The sequence below is a fragment of the Pygocentrus nattereri genome, chromosome 19, assembly GCF_015220715.1.
Source record: "Pygocentrus nattereri isolate fPygNat1 chromosome 19, fPygNat1.pri, whole genome shotgun sequence".
Lineage (NCBI taxonomy): Eukaryota > Metazoa > Chordata > Actinopteri > Characiformes > Serrasalmidae > Pygocentrus > Pygocentrus nattereri.
The window spans coordinates 11,938,570-11,958,330 of NC_051229.1; the positions used below are offsets into that span (position 1 = coordinate 11,938,570).

At 36.6% G+C, this 19,761-nt stretch overlaps 1 protein-coding gene across 1 annotated transcript in view; it reads right to left on the minus strand.

The window, feature by feature from the left end:
- Positions 1-19,761, minus strand: part of ahrrb (aryl-hydrocarbon receptor repressor b) — a 57,558-nt gene that overhangs the window by 7,659 nt on the left and 30,138 nt on the right. Inside the window, exons 4-6 of the mRNA XM_017707402.2 lie at positions 7,150-7,256; positions 4,950-5,039; positions 933-1,056 (exon numbers count right to left, since the gene is read on the minus strand). Coding sequence (XP_017562891.1) covers positions 933-1,056; positions 4,950-5,039; positions 7,150-7,256 — 321 coding nt within the window. The remainder of the gene's footprint in view (positions 1-932; positions 1,057-4,949; positions 5,040-7,149; positions 7,257-19,761) is intronic.

The window sequence follows — 19,761 nt, forward strand, 5'->3', positions numbered from 1 at the left end:
AATCCAATTACTGAGCTAAAATCCAGCCCTTTCATAATCGGATTTCTAGGCCTTACTCCCATCTAAGATATCGGAGTATGCTGTTTACGTGACCACTTGAATAATCAGATAACTCTGGTTATAATTGGATTATTAAGTGCATGTAAACACACTCAGTGACAAAGTTGTTCTTTCCTCCTTTTAGATATCAAACAAGACGTGAGCCAAAAAGGCCTTCCTAATTTTCAAAATGACATTTTATGTTTCTTGGGACAAGATTTACTGTAAAAATAAAGCTATATTTATGTACTTAAAATAACTGTACCATAGGACAAATTAAAAAAATAATCACATTTTAACTGAAAAAATACTGCTTTTTTCATGCTTGACATGACTAATAATCTCTAAAAAGATTCAAAAAGAAGAATTGTCATAGTTTTTGGAAGAACAATTAATACACCAATTTAATAATTTTTTTTGGCATCAATTTTTTGTGCTTTATTCTTATATGAGCTCATTTTCATGGCTTCAAATTTGTGGGATACCATTTGCCACTGCAATGGTTGAATGACCTTTATATTTCTGACATTGACTCCAAACTTATGAATAACGTTTTCACATTTTTGAGCAGTAATGTATACTCACTGTTTATTCATTATTTAACATCCAGAATTTTTTGCATGGAATTTAACATCACATGTTTATGGTACAACCTCATGTATATAAATGACGGTTTATAGATCAGACATGACTTTACATTATACTGTACAAATCCAGCCAAACATAATTTCTAATCAATTTCTGTCACAGAAGATAAAGATAATTATTTTATAACAGTATCAAGTTAGTGGCATGTACTGTAGAAGCTATAACGCACTAGTAGAAGCTTCAAGCCCTCTCCCTCCCACTACCCTAGTAGTGTATGTTGCTGTTGCAAGTAATTATACACACACCAGTTGCTGTTGCAGCGTGGTGGTCCTGCTGGGTGGGGTTCATGGCCCAGTGGAGCTGTCTTCTAAACTCCTGCCTCTCATCCACATGAATGTAATCAAAGATGTTCTGGTGCAGCACATCCGTCTGCCGCAGAGAGGATAAAACACACACACACATATGCACAAATGAGATTTTAAGCCTGGCCTTGTTTAACTTCCCATGTCACTGAGCTCTTTGTGTTTGGCCACTGCAGTGACCTGTCCACTTAACCTCCTCACGCTTGAGTGAACTGCGCACAATGGTCAGCCACTGGAGAGGTATCCGAGTTGACACCGCAAGTGTCGGCAGCAAGAAACCCAAAGAGCAGCTGGCACTGCCTGCTCTGCCCCTGCTCACTAAGGAGAGCCAAGCTTAAAGTGAAAGTTTAGACAAAAATCAAACTTTAACAATTCCCTTCTTATTCCAAACATAGTCGATCAATCAAGATAAGCGTGGTATTTGAAGTTTGCTAGTTGCTACGTTTGTACAGGAGCTACAAGGCTAATGTACAATACTGTGCAAAATTTAGAGACAAACCTTCATTTATTTAACTTCCAATCAAGACAGCCATTCAGTGCAATTAATTCATTTTTCAACAGGGACAAAAGCAGACAATATATTTAACAGAAAACGACACAGAAACTGCAACAACTAAATATCAATTCAGTTTGTCCAGTTTTTAGTATGTGTCCATGCTTTGACTTTATTACAGCTTCCATTCTTTTCAGGAGACTCACGCTTAATGTTTCAAAGAAATTAGGGATATTTTTCCACTTTCTCAAAGCTCAGTCATAGATGTCTGGTTGTATTTTCTGCTTTTCATGATCCAAGTAATCCCAAACACATTTATTGATGTTGAGGTCTGGAGTGGTCATTCCATTGTTCTGAGAACACCAGCAGCTTTTTATTTAATTCACATATTTTCTTATGATCTATTTCCTTTCTCAGTGAGACTTCTTGCCAGCTACACATCCTTTCAGACCCATGGTGCTGAGTTGTCCTCTCACAGTGGAAGGATCAACAGAAGCACCTCCAGATTGTTTATCTTTTCAGATCTGAAGTAAAGGTGGAGCATGGTTTGCACGGCTGTTAAGAGTCCCATTTTCTCTGAAGCTTTTAATCTTTATCTCTAAATCTCCTCCTGAATGAGTAAGTTGTATTCAATGGCTGTTTTGACTGGAAATTCTCTGACTTTTGCACAGTATTGGCTGTGGAAACTTTTATTTATTGATTGAAACTCTTCATTGCATCAATAGTCAATTAAGGATCTTCATCTGGACAGACTAACAAGACTATCAATTCATGAAAGCAACCTGGGAACAAGCAGGTCAATTGCATATACACCCTCAGATGGATTTTGTTTAATTATCAGTTGTAGCTCAACGAAACAAGTGAAAGTGCAAAATTCTTGGCAAATGAAGTCATCTTAGTCTTTTCAAAATATCTAATATTTCTCATTTTGAGATTGTTGAAAGAATAATATAATTTTTCAATTTATTCTTTTGGCAGTATTTCTATAGAAAAAAATACTGAAAAGAAGTAAAACCATCCAGAAATATTCAATATATTGACTAGACTTAAGACTTAAGACTTTTCACTGGCCAAGATGTATTTTTTTGCAGTGAAAGGATTTCTACTGAAAATGTGATTCTATTTTTTCCATCCATGCCATGTATTTTATTAATTAGAAGATAACACTGTACTGTGTCTTGGCCACATTGTTGTCATTTTGTCACTGAGGACAGAAAAAACACATAAATAGAATAAAATAAAAGTCATTAAATAACTAAGCAATTAAGTCCTCATAATACCGTTCTTATAACAATGTTGTAATGTAAATTTAGCATAAAGCAAAATTAAATCTTCTAAAGTTTACACATTTGTCCTGCAAACTGGATCCAGCTGGCTTTCATTCCTTAGCCATGTTAGTATTTTTGGGTGAAATGTTTCTTTAATGCCAGAGTCTCAGTCTGTCACTTTGAGTTTTCGTGACTTGGTTCCTCCTTGCACTGGGCCGTGGAGGCGGAGCTTTTTCAGCCTTAGTCTTGTTTGTGTTGCGTGACACTGGTTGTGCTCGCATGAGGACAGACACGACCTTGCATGGATGATGAGGGAGAGAAAAGAGAAAAACCCTGAAATGCCATACAAGCCACACTTGTAATTCCACTGTGCTTTTTTTCAGCTATACCCTCTGTTCACAAAATGACAATATCCCTCTGAAATATTCAACCTTTCCATTATATCCTGGATCGAAACACACACAGCTCTAAATTCTTCATCTCACAAAGCCACATTTGCACACCCATTGCACACCACTGACTTCTTGGTTTCTGCCAGCCAGCAGATCCAACGGCTCTTGCCGAATTCCTTTTGTTAGAAGAGCTGTTTTAAAGCTTGCCAAGAAAACTTGACACTTAGAGCCCTCTAAGACACTCGTAAATTAACCGAGGGGTGAAATGAGGTGACTATTCTTATACTTCTTCTGGTGGGAGAGGCCTGTGGCGTGCCATTACAGACACTGGCCATGGGCCTTTTACAGACAACCACACATTATTTCTGTTTTGATTCCTTTGAGGACTGGGAGGTGTTTTTCCAGGTCACCAACACATTCTATGCTTTCTTAATTTAGTATGTTTTTATTGGAGGCTTTAGACAGATGTATTGTGCATTCGTCACTTAGTTGTCATCATAAAGAAAAGGACAGGTCACGGCATCCACAATTACTGTGGGGCAGAAGTCACTGTCCCGCATGCAATAAGGGAGTAAAATACTCTTTATTTTGAGGAAAGAACGTCCAATGCACGATTTATAAAGAGGAATTACACTTTCATGAAAGTAGCATTCCACACTGTCAGCCTTTATCAGTCCACATTCAAATTCATTCATTCTTGTTATGCTGATAAAACAGCTGGTAGTATGGACAAAACATTATATTGCGATTATATGGTTACAATACGTCAAAAACACATTAGTCAGTCCAACACTAAAATTATTTATGCTGTTGGATCATGAAAATGCCGTGACTGGTCCAGACATCCAAAGAACATCTGTGATTGGTCAGGATGCTCACAGCATACAATCACAGTGATAAACTTCAGTCTGATGGAGAGTGTGCTTTATATGTATATATGTATGGAGAGGGGGTGGCACGGTGGCGCGGTGGGTAGCACTGTCGCCTCACAGCGAGGAGGCCCTGGGTTCGATTTCCCCGGCCGGGAGATCAGGGTCCTCTCTGTGTGGGGTTTGCATGTTCTCCCCATGTCTGCGTGGGTTTCCTCTGGGTTCTCTGGTTTCCTCCCACAGTCCAAAGACATGCAGTCAGGCCAATTGGATGTGCTAAATTGCCCTTAGGTGTGAGTGTGTGAGTGACTGTCTGTGTCTGTCTGTCTGCCCTGCGATGGACTGGTGACCTGCCCAGGGTGTATCCTGCCTTCCACCTGAAGACTGCTGGGATAGGCTCCAGCAACCCCGTGACCCTGATGGAGAAGCAGCTTAGAAAATGGATGGATGTATGGAGAGGGTGTTTATATGTGTTATATATAGCACCAAAAAGGTTCTATTGTTCTATTGTTAAAGACTGGACCATCTACAGCACATTCTCCATTGAGTTGAAGAATTCTTTAACAATTCAAAGAACTCTTTAATCATGCAAAGGGTTCTTTGAGTGTTCATGATTCTACATAGAACCATTTTCTTTACTACAGAACCCTTGAAGTACCACTATTTTTAAGAGTGCAGTAAATGATGATCTCAGATGATGTTTCAGCAGCAGGCAAAATACATAACAATTTGAGTAAACATTATGAAGTAACGACAATTCTGTCTTTCAAATGGTATTATGATGCATGTTGAGACCAGGGCCACGAAGAAACAAGGTAAACAAAGAATAGGTTTTTACTTACTCCTATAAAAAACTATTTATAGATATAGATATAACGTTGTGTTCTGACAGCAACAATGTGTTTATTTACTGTGAAGTGAGAAAGATATAGATTTACCTGATGGAAGCCCAGGTAGTCCACAATGGTAGAAGATGCGTAGAATATGACTCCGTCTGTACTCACAACCAGCGCAAACCCTGTCAAAGACTAGAGAAATGGGAAGAACATTAAACATCACTATAAAAGCACCTGTATGAGTCAAATAAATCTTATCATACTTATCAGTTAACCAAAATACGCTGTTTTGCAGTTTGAAATGAATGACTCATTATCTGTCCTTTTTATAATAAGTTGTTTAATAATCTAAAAGTGCTGATGATTAAGATTAAGTAACCCTTATTATGATTAAGATTAAATAACCCTTATTAGTCCCACAAACAGGGAAATTTCACCTCTGCATTTAACCCATCTGTGAAGTGAAACACCACATAAACTCTAATGAGCACACACACACTAGGAGGCAGTGAGCACACTTGCCCGGAGCGGTGGGCAGCCCAATCCACACCGCCCAGGGAGCAGTTGGGGGTTAGGTATCTTGCTCAAGGACACCTCAGTCATGTGCTGTTGGCTCTGGGGATCGAACCAGCGACCTTCCAGTCATGAGGCTGGTTCCCTAACCTCCAGCCCACAACTGCCCCCCAGAAAAGAATATAATGGCATGATTTATCATGATAAATACAATATGTTGTTATATTGCCCACCCAGAATCTGAAAGGGATCACGGTGCACAGAAAGCAGCCCTGAGCTAGCATACAATGCCACACAGAGAAGTATGGGTTATGGAATGCACTGTGCTGGTTTCATGTGACTCTACAACGATCTTTGGCCGGCTGTGTCATCGTAGGGTCAGCAGAGGTTCTTCCCGCTTGGCTGTGTGACACTGACCTAACACCAGCACGCCACACAGGGATATTTTTAAGCCGTTTTGTGGCAAGGGCAAGGAAATGCAGAAGAAAGAGAGTGAGGGAAGGAAGGACAGATGGACGGAAGAGAATACTTACTTAGGCACCTCTTTCCATCTTACTATTCTAATAATAATTGGACATTACTCTTTCCTCATGTCTGCTAGGTTGACAAAAGCTACTCCGCTAGTCAGAAATTGAGGAAGCCAAAAGAATTCTTTTGTTTTATTATATTTTTTGTTTTTTTCCTTCTAGAGGGACTGTCCTGAACACATATAGGGTTGCTGGACAGTGTATAAAATCAAAAAAAGCTTTTTAAAATCTGTACAAAAGACTGATACCATTTCCACAGCAAATCTCCACACAGGAGTTCAAATGTGGTGGGTATTAATGTTGATTTTATTCAAATTCAACTAAAAAGGGATATACGCTTTGAGATTGCATGATCCATAAACAGTCTTTTATTGTGCTTGACTTTGTTTATGGATTTGCTGGCCTGTAGACCTTGAACAGTGGTCAGTTTCTGACACAGGACAAAGGATATTTTGGATATTATGCATTAGTTTAATATCCACAGTGATATTTTTCAACCCTCTCTTTATGCGTCATTTTATAAGATAATACTTCTTAGAGTAAATAAAAAAAAAGTCTTATGTCATATATATGTTGTATAAGTGAAGCTTCATTAGAATGTATTAATTACTTTCAGTAGATCAATAACATTGTTTTCATTGTGTGAATGCAGCATTCACATGAATTGAATATGAAAATAAAATGACTTTTATAGACTGAATGTAGTTTCTAATTTTCATCACTAACATCCAGTGAGAACAGCAGCTGCGTGTTCCTTGCTCCTCCATGACAGTAGCCTCTCTCTCATACCCCTACGTTACGCTTTATTTTGAGGGGAACTGTAGCTTTTCCATTCGCTGTTCCTTGTTAGTTTTCTGCAAGTTGATTTATCTGTAGATCTTATATGAGCACTGTTCAGTGCAGGCTGCTTAACTACTGAATCAGCAATGTGTATTGCTTGTCAATGGTACTTCAAACACAACATACTTTGATAATAAAGTCACGTCATGGCAGTAACTACAAACAACTCTTGTTTTGGTTAATGGAAAAGCTGAACAAGAGTCATAACAACACAACTTGAGCAGCTGGGTTTTAGAATGGAACTACAGATGGTTTGATAAGTTGAACAACTAAAAAAGTGTTAACAATGAGAAAAACCACTTGCACCAGTTCCTAAATGCTTTTGTTTCCTCATTTCTGTCAGGCAATCTTGAATCATTAGGGTCAGCTATGGGCCATGTGGCCAACGGCTAACACGCACAATCTTACACATGCCCTCTCACCTCAAGCAGAAGATCGCTTTCCAGAACGCCATTTCCGAGGCTGCACTTCTTGGGCTCAGGACTGGAGGCCTCAGTGCTGTGTGTTCTGCTTGGTTTCTCCTGAATAGCTGCATGAAAAGGAAAGGAAGAGAAAAAAGAGGGGTAGAAAAGACAGAAAGACAGAGATCAGTTTCATGTATGTAGCACACTTGTCCACATGAGGCTTGTGTGAGAGGTTTACAGTTACATGTGGAGAACAGTAAATTCACCATGGTATCTGCTTCAAACACTCTAAAATATGTTCCAATGTACACACAGTCCTGGCATAAAACTATAAAAAAAGAGAAGTCAGATGCACAAAGCAGACTCATTAAACAAGGTAGCTTGTGCTTGTGCATTTTGAATGTAACCCGAATTTAGCTCAAAAACTCTGTCCAAGAGCTGATCCCAGCACAACCTGAGTTACAGTACAAATTTCTCTCCAACTGTTGTGCAACAAAATACTGTCCAAACATGACTGTAGAACTCTGTCTGAACGTGACAGTAATCCAATATGTTTCAGTCCAAATGAGACTGCACCCTGACAATATTTTGTCTGAACCTGACAGTAAACTGACAAAATTCTGTCTGAACTTGACCATAGCTAAATTTCTTCAGAACCAGAATGTAGGCCCACAAAATTTCACCTGAACCCGACTGTAGCCCAACAAAATTTTGTCTGAACTCGACTGTAGCCCCACAAAATTCTGTCTAGACTTGAACGTAACAAAAACTCTGCATTCTTAATAATACCATGTTTTAAAAGAGCTTGTAATGACAATGTTGGTAGTCATCAAATAATAAATTAACTAAACCAAAATTATGAGATCATAATCTAATTATATTTGGCTATGAGAAACCCATATGTGAAACTCTTTGAGAAATGATGTCTGAACCCAGCCAAACCCAATGAGAATAACAGGATCCCTTCAGATTTGAACAAATATTTCAAGCTCTAGCCTGAACACCCTCCCATTCTCAGCACCCTCTACCACTCTCCATTGTGCTCTAGACACATCATCACCCATCTCTGCCCTGCCCTGTCTGGCTATAGTGTCAGACCACGTGAGATGAGATTCCAGCCCCAGAGCCTGCGGCCTGCTGCCGTGCCGTCCGTCACTTTTTCCCCTTGCTTCTACAGAGCTTCGGCTGCTGATGGTTTTCTCAGGGCTTACCACGCTGCCTTTCGTGACCAGTCCACTGAGACAGAAAAATAACTCCAAATGTGCGTGCCTTTGTTGAGTGCAGCGAGACAACTGGCCTATGTTTGCTTTGCAGATCAAAACAGCTGAATTCCTTAACACTGACTCCATGGAAAGGTTAAACTATGGCTTTGTGTGAAATGCTCCTTTAACTCTAAACATTTTGTTTGTGGGCAATTGCTTCAGTCAGGTTAAGGGAGAGGCTCACTAACAGAAATTTTACATGTTGACCTGCGTTGAGACTTAACACAGGGTGTGTGTGAGACTATGGATGTCTGGACAGTTTCAGGTTGTTTACACAGTGTAAATCAAACTACAGCCTAAACCAACTGACCAGCAAAGTGTTTCATCGGACTCAATTGAGCGCTTGAAAAAAGTCTGTGAGCCAGTGAGCCAGTGTGGCTTTTGTAGCAGTACTGTGTTACAGTTTATCTAATTCTTGCTTTTATGTAAACGAGTTAGCCGAGTCAGTTCATCGGAACAGACTGCAGGACTAGAAATGAAGTTAAACAGAAAAAATTCAGAAGTGATGCAACATGGCTTGTTACAAAAATGATGAAAAGAGAATTTTTAAAAATGACTGAACAAAGACAATTTATACAATCACATGCTTCCAAAGTTCCTATTTCAGCATGACTGTACACCTAGCAAGCGACAGTATGTTGTGGAGGAACTCCAGTGGCCTGCTTAGACCCCTACCTCAAACCCACTGAACACCTTTGGGATGAATTGGAACGTCAATTGTGAGCCAGGCTTTCTCACCCAAGATCACTGCTTGACCTCACAAATGCTCTTTTGACTGAATGGGCACAAGTAACCACAGACACACTCTAAAATCTTGTGGAAGACCTTCCTAGAAAACTGGACGCTGGTATAGACATAAAAGGAGTCCAACACACGCTCATGGTTTGGGAATGAGATGTGCAGCAAGCTCATATAAATGTGATGATTAAGTGTCCACATACTATTGGCCATATAGTGTAAAATAAACTCAAAGCTCAACATGCAAGGTCTAAATGTGTGCTTGTCTATTTCCTGACATCAAAAGAGTGTAAAATGTGTGTTAGGAACAGCTGTTGTTATTAATTTTTTATTTAATTTATTTTTAAAAGACGTTTTTTTCTTTCTATCTATCTATCTATCTATCTATCTATATATCTATATATATATATATATATATATTTTTTTAAAAATATATATATAAAAAAATTATATATATATATATATATATATATTACGAATTATATATTTATTAATACAAACAATAACCATTTGCCAAACACACTTATCAGATTAAAAAAAGCTTATCAGATTAAAAAAAAGTATTTTCAAAATAATAATAATAATAATAATAATAGTTCATCAAAATATTTTTTATGTGTGTTATTTTATTAGTTGCCTGGACAAATATTAATGGTTAAGCATTAATAAGCAGTGTCATCACTGATGTATGTTAATTTGTTTTTTCAAAATACATTTGCTGTAACTGGATTTTTGCAAGTTTTAGTTGAATACCCCAAATCATGCTCATTCCTATGTGTTTTAAAGCAGATTTAATTCTGTAGCATTCCTCCATAAAAGTCCACAAAGAGTTGTCATATTACAGAAATTAGGTTAGATCAATTTTTATAAAGGTTGAATAAATTTTTTGCAAATGATGGTGAATAAAAATATATAATTTTTAATATGAAGTTTTTTCTTTGTTTCAGGAAAAAAAAAGTATGACTGCCCCAATGAAAACCACTGACTTGCAAAGCTGTTGCGTTTACAGTTTATTTGGATCCATATGCAACACATTTGGGCCCATTTTGTGTTAATATGTGAATTTTTCAATATAAACATCTTCCTTTGTGTTTCAAAGCAGGGTTGGCAACATTGTGAGTTGCCCTATTTAATCATTCATGTTCATATCAGCATGTTCATCATTAACTGCAGTGCAGAACCCTGTGGTTCACCATGTCTGGAAGTGAGATGAGGAAAACTAAAGATGAGCAAAAATACATTTTCAGTAGCTGTTCCACTGTGTTGTGCCCTCTACTGGTTGCAGTGCAGACTGAATCCCTTCTCAGCCCCCCATCCTCCCACCGTTGCCTGCCTTTGCGTGTTCACAGCACACGGATATATTCACCGGTGACTGGGAAGGAATTTGGCCTGGAGTCAATTCATTAGCTTAACCCCGCCCTCTTAGCACCCCCAACCCACCCCCCCCCCACACCTAACCCGGAAATCAGCAGAAATGGATGAGGGAGGGAGAAAAACACAGAGAGGGAGAGAGAGAGAGAGACAGAAATAGTGTCAGCTGACAGAAGCTTCGCAGTCACGCAAGCCAAGCATCTGTCAACCTGCTTCTTCTCAGCGATGAAGCCCTGGCGTCTGTTCAGACGATTGCGTGCGAGCTAGCATGCCACATTAACCCATGAAGAAATTCAGTAAAGCAACAGCTATTACAAAATGATGATGACACACAGGAAAACACTTAATGCTCTCTGTACAGGTTAGCAAGACAAAAAAGCCATTTTATATTATATTGCTCTGGATTTTAACAATATTAAAAAATAAATCCTCTATACAAAGAGTCCAGATGCTCAGATTTCTAAAATAAATGTCCTCTACATTAAAATAAAAATATGTTCCAGTACAGTTTATGTATGTAGAATTAGGCTTTCACTTGATTAAATAGAGTTCCAATGATTAATAAAAACGTATGTGTGGTACAGTCGTTAAGACGCAGTCATTCAGAATGTTTTAAAGTGAAACGCTCCTTTCTAAAGACACTTACAGAGTCAGGACTGTTCACAGTGGTGGTGACTGGTACCAGACATCTAAAAACTAAAGCTTGTAAAAGCTACATCTCAAAAAGCTTTTAAACAAAATGGTTGTAAATGGCACATGAAACTCAGAACAGTCTTAGATGCTAGTTTTGCAAGGGTTTGGGCCTAAAGTGCATTTTTAAAATCCATTCATGGTGATACATGCAGGGAGTTCTAAGGCAAAATAGTACGAAATGAAAACATCTTAGCACTAGTTACCAATATTTATCATCAACATTACACAGAGAAACTCAGAAAACATTACACAGTAAACACAATGGCGATATTTGTGTTGTACACATTGCGACCTTTGGTTCCTATCACCACCAATGTAAAGAATCTGAGCTGCTAAATTTCTCTACTATGAACCATTTCATATCAAACTGCTCGAATATTTTTTTCTCAGTAATTGACACAGCTATTTTGAAAACTAAACTAAGACATTCAGGAGGATTTCACGGGTGGTGATTCAACTGCATCAATTTCAGATTGTAAAAATCAATTTTAACAAATTGTAAAAAGATTAGAATATACATTTTTAAGCACAATAACATTTTGGGCTATTTTTTTTTAAAGAATTGTTATTTTTAAAAATAATATGCAGTACGTTTTTGTATTTTTTTATACTCTAGTTCTATAAAAAATAATTCCTCCTGTCACATTTGCAAATGAAATGGATTTTAAAAGGAAATCTGAATTGTACAAAAATACAAAATTGAATCGAATAGTGGTGAAAAGATTCATAAGAAAAGATTCATAAGAAAAGATTCATAACTGAATTGTTGAGGTCATTGGATTACACCTCACAGACACAGTAACAGTCAACACTATAATCACATAAATCTTTTTTACAGGAAATGTAAAAATATGAATTTATTATTAATGAAATTATATGCAATTTATAAAAGTGTCACTCTTTGAAGAACATGTTAATAGATACATAGATACACATCTGCATTATATTTTTATTCATTTAATTAATTTAACTTGACTTTCTGTATAACTTGTCATTCTGTGTGGTTTGGTCTGAAATGCTCCATTTCAGAGAAACTTATTGAATCAGAATTCTTCATAGCGGTGGTGATGGGAACCAGATGTCTGAAGACTTTTACGTCTCTAAAAGCTCCCTCTCATAAAGTTATCACATGAAATGTATATTTCTACACCTGAGACATTTTGTAAAGACAGTTATGAGATTTTGGCCTAAAAGGTTTTTTTAAAAGGCATTCATGATGGAAAAGTATACGCAGCACGTTATACTGAATTCAGCTGAATTATAATTGAATTATGGTATGAAAACCTACATGTGTATGAAAACCAGTTGATGTAAACAGAAAACACAATTTTATTTCTCTGTTAAAAGTGGCATTAATAATAATATAGCAATATAAAGCAATACATTGATATTTCTTGTATGTGCAAAGCCTACATCCAGCAATGTATATCATGAAAAAAAACTATTCTTGAGCGGTCTATAAAGTGTTTTGAAACAAAACCCTTCACTTACAGAGGAGCATGCAAACAGATCACTATTCAATATCACTCCTTCCCTATTTATAAATTTGCATGCAATTTAAAATAATAATAATCATAATTTTTATTTATATAGTACTTTTCATGCCAGTGGCAGCCCTTTCCAATGCAATATGTTCATATGTTAGCATTTGCATCTCCATTTTTATTGAATTAGTGTAAGCTAGCTGTTTAACCCACTGCAATCTATATAACAATACATTTCCCTTGCATGCTGCCATTATAGTGTCTATGGCACACTGGCATGGGAATGCACACAATCTATAAATGCCTTTCTCATGCACAAGTGAGCTCAATTCAGAAACACTGACATACATACACACATGTATATATCAGTAAACTGCACGGAAAGGCTTTGGGGGCAGTATGGAAAAAAAAGTAACTGTGATTAATCTTTCAAAATTCATGCTATAAATTTGAGCCTGAGTCACGCAAGCTGAGTGCATTTCTATTGGAGGAAAAAAATCTGCTGCTCTGGATTACTGAGAAGTTTAAAAAAAAACAACAACAAAGGAAACAGCATCTGGACGTCCCAACATGTAACATGTGCTCCAAAAATGCACTTCCTCTTTCTTAATAATGGACAGGACCAGGAATTTGTCTCACAAATACTTGTGAAATATTTGTCCTTCTCATGAACCTAAAATATGTACAGTCCACAGTCATAACAAAACCCTGTATATCTGATATCCCATTTATTGAAATTCTTTATAGGAAAATAATTCAATCTAATGTAATGATTTTATGGAGACATGGTACATTTATATTGATCCATTCATCACAACATTTTTAAAAGATGTAAAAAGCAGCAGGCATTTTCATTTCAATTCTCACACAATTCGCTCTTTATGCTATGATATTAACATTTTATGATGAATGGGCCACTAGAAACAGTTCAACACATGGTATAAAATCTCATTAATGTACATTAAAGTGTTGTGTTTTGCTTCTCCTATTAAGTTATTTTGGAGAGGCAATGTTTTGTCATGATGATATGAAAAGTAGTTTTAGAAATAAATCTTTTGACATACAGTACTAGTATTCCCTCTAGGATTTTTTTCAGCAGTGGTAGCACACCCACACAGTGTTCACTTAACCATTTACAAATCTCATAGTAGTGATTGTAGTTACCATCCAATCCCTGGTTCAACAAATCAGTACTTCATTTGGTCAAATAACTTTGTGCTGATGATACAATCCTGTTTCCCAAAAAGCTGGGATGCTGTGCAAAATGTGAACAAAAGCAGAAGGCAATGATATGCATGTCATGTAAACCCCATATTTAACTGAAAATAGTACAAAGACAAGTTGAAATTGAGAAATGTTTTCTCTTCCTTTAACAACACTGTAAGCATGCTGTAGTTTCGTAAGTGAAAAGTTTTCCTGTTCTTGCTTCATACAAAGTTTCGGCTAGTCAACAGTTCAGGGTTTTATTTATCATATTTTTCATTTTACTATGTGCCAAATGTTTTCAACAGTGACAGGTGTGGACTGAAGTCAGGCCAGACTAGCACATATAGAGCCATGCTGTTGTAACATTGTGTTGCTGAAATAATCAGGGCCTTCATTGAAAAAGACGTCGTCTGGATGGCAGCATATGTTGCCAAAACATGTATATATCGTTCAGCATTAGTGATGCCTTCATAGATGCAATAGTCACCCGTGGCATGTGCACCAATGCACCCTTAATGGGGTTATAAAATTTAAACTAATGTGATGGCTGGAAGCATGAAGGAGAAATCTGACCAGATCAAACACTACTTAAAAAAAAAAAAAAACAGGAAATGCTTGTTACTTTTTACATTTTATGTTTGTTTCTTATATTTACTCTAATGTTACATTCTGTTTTTAGAAGTCAAAACACACTGCTGAAGCAGACTTCCACAGTGCAAGGAACATGTTGCATTTGCTCCTTTAAAAAACAAAGAATGGATGCAAGTGAGTAGAGCAGCGATGTGAGTCACCTCAAACTTAATTTTGTGTATTCAGTATATTTAAATACAAAAGTGCAGTTGTTTTAACCTTGTATGGCACTGTAAAAATCAAATGCTCCTATTTTGGCAGGGCAAATTAAGAAAATCTAGCTAACCTGCATAGTTTTCAAGTCTAATGTTTCAGTTAAGTAGCGCTAGTTAGAAACTCATGCTTTTGTCTTTGCTGCGGCCTCATGGCAGTGAATGTATCTTGAATGAAATCTTACAGGTTTTCATACGCTTACATTTGCAGCACACTGCCCAGTATCATTAGTCAATATGGCCCCAAATTAAAGCCAAGTATTTTGAGTGCAATGTTTAAACGGGCTACCAAAATGGTTGCTAAACAAACTCCAATCAGTAGTATTGACAGTTTTCTTTTATTCCAAAAAATTTGCAATGTTATCCATCATTTTACTATCAAAACATCTTACTCCACTTTCTAATTAACAAGAAGAAAAAAATGCATCGTGTTATAATCTTTCAATTAATATGTATCTAAAATTGACTATTAAGATGTTACAGTAAGAAATGTCCAGCAAACAGGCCACAATAAGAATAACTGCGGTACAAAGACACATTTTTGTTGATTAGACAAAAGATACACAGATACAACAAAAATCATAAATAAAAAAAAATACAGAAAAAAAGACTCAGGGAAAAGCTTCATATTTTGTTTTCATTTTGTCTGTGTGTTACGAGTTATTTCAAACAAGTGACATCAATTCTCCTTAACAAAAATATTCTTGTGCTCTATCTAAGGGATTGTGCATAACTGACTAAGTCTCTAAGAGTGTGCTTATTAGTACATTACACACTAATCCATCCTTAGCAAATCTAAAGTCTAAAACTTTAACTGTCAATCTAACAATGTAAAGAGATTCTAAAGAGTACCAGAAAAGGCTCTTAAAACATCTACCTTAAAATACACTCAACATGTCAGTCACTTTCGCATCCTCCTTCCTTCATCCGGCAGCAGTCACGCTACAGGATGCTACCAGTCTACTGCACTGCACATAAACACGACAGTGGTGCACTTCAATATTGCTGTAAATGTATGCATGTAACAAAAAGCCTAAAATTGGTTACACTGCTGAGTACGTCAGCAAATCTAAAGGCCAAACGTAGGTGTAATTGACTGACTGCTCCACATGAAGGATGTTCATCTGCACCCACTGTCATATCAAAACCCCCCTAATTTCTTTCAAAGACTACTTAGAAATGTCAGCCACCCTTCACATTGTGTTTCATGGTAATTCAATAGAATTTGTCCAAAATTACATAGAATAAAATCTTACCTTAACATACATTGAGGTTAAAAATGTTTTTCCTTCTCTGTTGCCATTTTGAATAAATGAGATTTTATTTTTTGTTATTTGCGTTGATAAGCAAGTATTGTTTTAAAATGTGATCCCAACAGAATTCAGTGTCATTTAATGTACACACATTAAACAGTTTTTTTCACTAAGCTACCCCACACATATGTGTCTTCTGAGTTTTTTATGTAATGTTGATGATGGTAAAATAGTTATCTTCTTTGGTTGCTATTTTTCTTTACAATGCCCTGCATGTATCTCTCCATTAATGGATGTTAAAAATGATGTTTTTTGCCAAAAGCTCAACACAAAACTACTGCAAAACATTCATTCATAATGAAGACACTGTATCTCTAGAATGGTGGTTAGGTCTTAACTATTTAATTAGATTGAAAAAGGATAAAAAGGTCAAAAAAGGTTTAAAAAGATGCAATTCCCCTTTAACATGCTTTAAGTTAAGAATATTTTTACCTTCTTCTACTGTTATCATTTTATAGTTATTTGTCTGTTTGGCAAAAAGTCCTGTGCAGAGCACACTTGGAGCAATAGAGTCTTATTTTCATGTATATAAAAAGGTAGAATTGTGGAGTCATTAATAAAACCATGAAGAAGATGTAGCCGTCTGTGCGTTCATGTTTTTCATGAATGGATATGTGACAGTGACTGTTTAAATTGATTAAATTGAAATTTGTTTACAGAGGTAGGTAGGTAGGTAGGTAGGTTTACAGAGGTAGGTTCAGGTAGAGTCTGGAGGAGTGTGTGTGCTGTGTGTATACAGTTTGTGTGAATCTTTGCTTTGTGAAGTGATGTTGAAGGGTAAGGAAGTACATAACAGCAATAGCTGAAGATTCACCTTGAGGCCACCAGCTGATGGAGAGATTAATGATATTTTAACCAGTTTAGGCAATTTACTTCAAACACTGTTATGCAAACAGGGACAAAACACACAGCAGTCAGAAATCTTTGTCTACAGTGAATTAGAATTCATTAGAGTGACATAACAAAATAATACCTATATATCATCGCTATTTAAAAAAACCTTTATCTCAGAGATGATAACTTCATAGAAGAAGGGAAAATTAGTAATACTTTGTTTAATAATTGACCATTAATATCTGTGAACAAATCATTGGTTAATAACAATTTACAAATGTACAAATGTGTATCAGTTTAAAGTTTATGTAGTTGTTGATGTATGTATTTATACTTAGAAACAGAGATTAAAGTTACAAGTAACATAGTAACATGCTACTGTAATTCAATTATGTTGAGCATTAATGAGTGATGCATCTAATTACCTCTTCAACTTCAATAACGTACCTGTAACTTTTGTCTTGCGTGAAAATGTTATTGAACATTTTCAACATCTCAGTGGCACAATGAATGAGTGAAGTAATCAGAATTATTCTGCTCAGTGGCCAAAAGTTTGGACAATGTGAGTGTGCTGTAATGGAATTACTTTTCCCTCCTCAAGATCAAAGATATACCGGTGAGTTGTAGTCAATGGGCAGGTGTGAGAACTTTATACACATCCAAGAATAGTAATTCTAATCTTCTGAAGCAAAACTAATTGCAAAAGACCCCAGTGCTAGCACCTTTGACCAAGGAGCCACTTCATCCAAACAGCCAAGGCCTGATCTCAAACCCAAGAATTTATCTGCAAGCCAAAATCTGTGAGCCAGGCAGAACTAAACAGACTGACTGCCAGGTATGTTGAAAACATGCAATCTATGTGTCAACAGCCAGAGTGTCAACATTTAGAAGTAACACAAAAGCTACTCCCCAGGAACTAATTACCTTTGAAAGTCAATGAAAAAAAAAGAACATTTGTGTAAATTAGTTTCTGAAAGCAAGTCTCCTGAAAAGAATGGAAAGTGTAATAAAAGCAAAGTCTGGACACTAAATATTGAACATGTTGAGCCGTCTGTGTAGTTTTCTATTAAATATGTTTCCTGTTTTTTTCTGACACTGAAAAATGAATAACTCGTGCTTAGTGGCTGTTAAATAAATGACAGAGTGGTCTCTGACCTTTGCACAGTACTGCTTTACATATTTGTTTCATAGAGATTACTAAATAACTCAACAGTTACTTGTATATACACTTACGAATTACTTAATAATAGGCCTAAAGTGTAAAGGGTTCATGCAAAAGGTTAATAACTACATCCCTGATATGAGATGACATGTTTGAGGCACATTAACCTCTGTGGAGCAAGACAGAAAGAGAGTAGGAGAGTGATGAGTTTGCATGAGTGCAGTGCTGCTGTGTTTGAGCGCATGTGATTTCTCCTGATTTATGTTAGATGTGACAGCCTCCCATCAGGAGGGAAGAGAAGACAGAAGAGGTAAGAAAGGGAGCTGTTATACAAAATGAGCATGCCTGGGGAAGTGCATGTGCGTGTGTTTGCATGTGTGTTAAGTGAGGGATTCCCAATCTGAGATAATCTTTAACCTGCATGACTCCTGCTGTGTGTGCAAACAGTGTATGTCAGAGTGTGTGAGTGTGATGGCTGCGTGAGTGAGCAGTAAGCTGTGTGTAGCGCTCTGTTGAATAGGAAGAGACAAGGTCAATGAGGCCTGAACACTTCATGTAAAAAGCCTGCTGGGTGACTGCCTCTATAGCATTCACTCTCTCAGATACTCTCAGCTACATTGCCTAACACACCACTACAACACATACAACATGGTAGGGGTGGAACATATGATGATACATTATCATAATTATGTTCAATTACCACTTGATACACATTTCTGAGTATATCATGGGTATCATCCAGGGGTCTGACAAGTAGTGGGGACCAACATTGGAAGACTAAAGCCTACATAAAGCTAATTTAATTAGGTAGGGAAGTGCACTTGCAATTAGGGTCACCATACCGCCTTACAATCATATGCAAAAGTTTAAATATTCCTGTTTAATTTTTTTTTTTTACTTCTGTTCAAAATTTTTTGTTGACTTTAAGTGAAAATAAGTGAATGCATCCTTTACAGAAAGGACACTTGCTGATTTTCTGCTATTTTAGTGTACAGTTTCTATTTTTTGCCAAGTTTGACATTGGATTTTTTTAAAAAACATAAAATATGCCATAACTTTTGCATAGGCCACATTTAATGCCACCCCCCCTCCCAAATCTGCTAAATTCAGCAAATAAGCAGTAATTGTGCATTACAGTGTGCAAAAGTGTGTTCTTTGTAGAGGATGCATTAACTGATTTTCACTTAGAAAACCTTGTAAATCAGTATTAGAAAAACATAAACAAATAACAATAGACTTTTCAACTCTTCCAGAAAAGTAACACTTTCTATGAATATCATGTTTGTAAGCGTTCATAAACACATTTATAAAATGTTATAATGCATTCATAAAGCATTATAAACATGGTTATAAATATTTCTAAAACTGAACTGCACTGTATTACACTTTATAGTTAGTAGAATTGTTATTATAATACATTATAAACACCAAGCTAACAGTGGCGTACACTGACTTTCCCACATTGGGTAAAATACTGAAAGCAGCACTAGCTTAAAACACACTCTATGGTTATCTCTCATACTCCTTAACTTGTCATAACTCAGATATTTTCTTCTGAATACACACAATATTACACCAAAATAATCCTCAAGGGGTCTTATCTCACACCATCTATCCGGTTAAGCGATAGAGTAAACATTTCCAGAGTTATGAATGTTTGTTCAGAGGGTGCAAATTGGACTCAAACAAGGCTTCTCCAATAAGCATAATAACAGAGTAACAGTT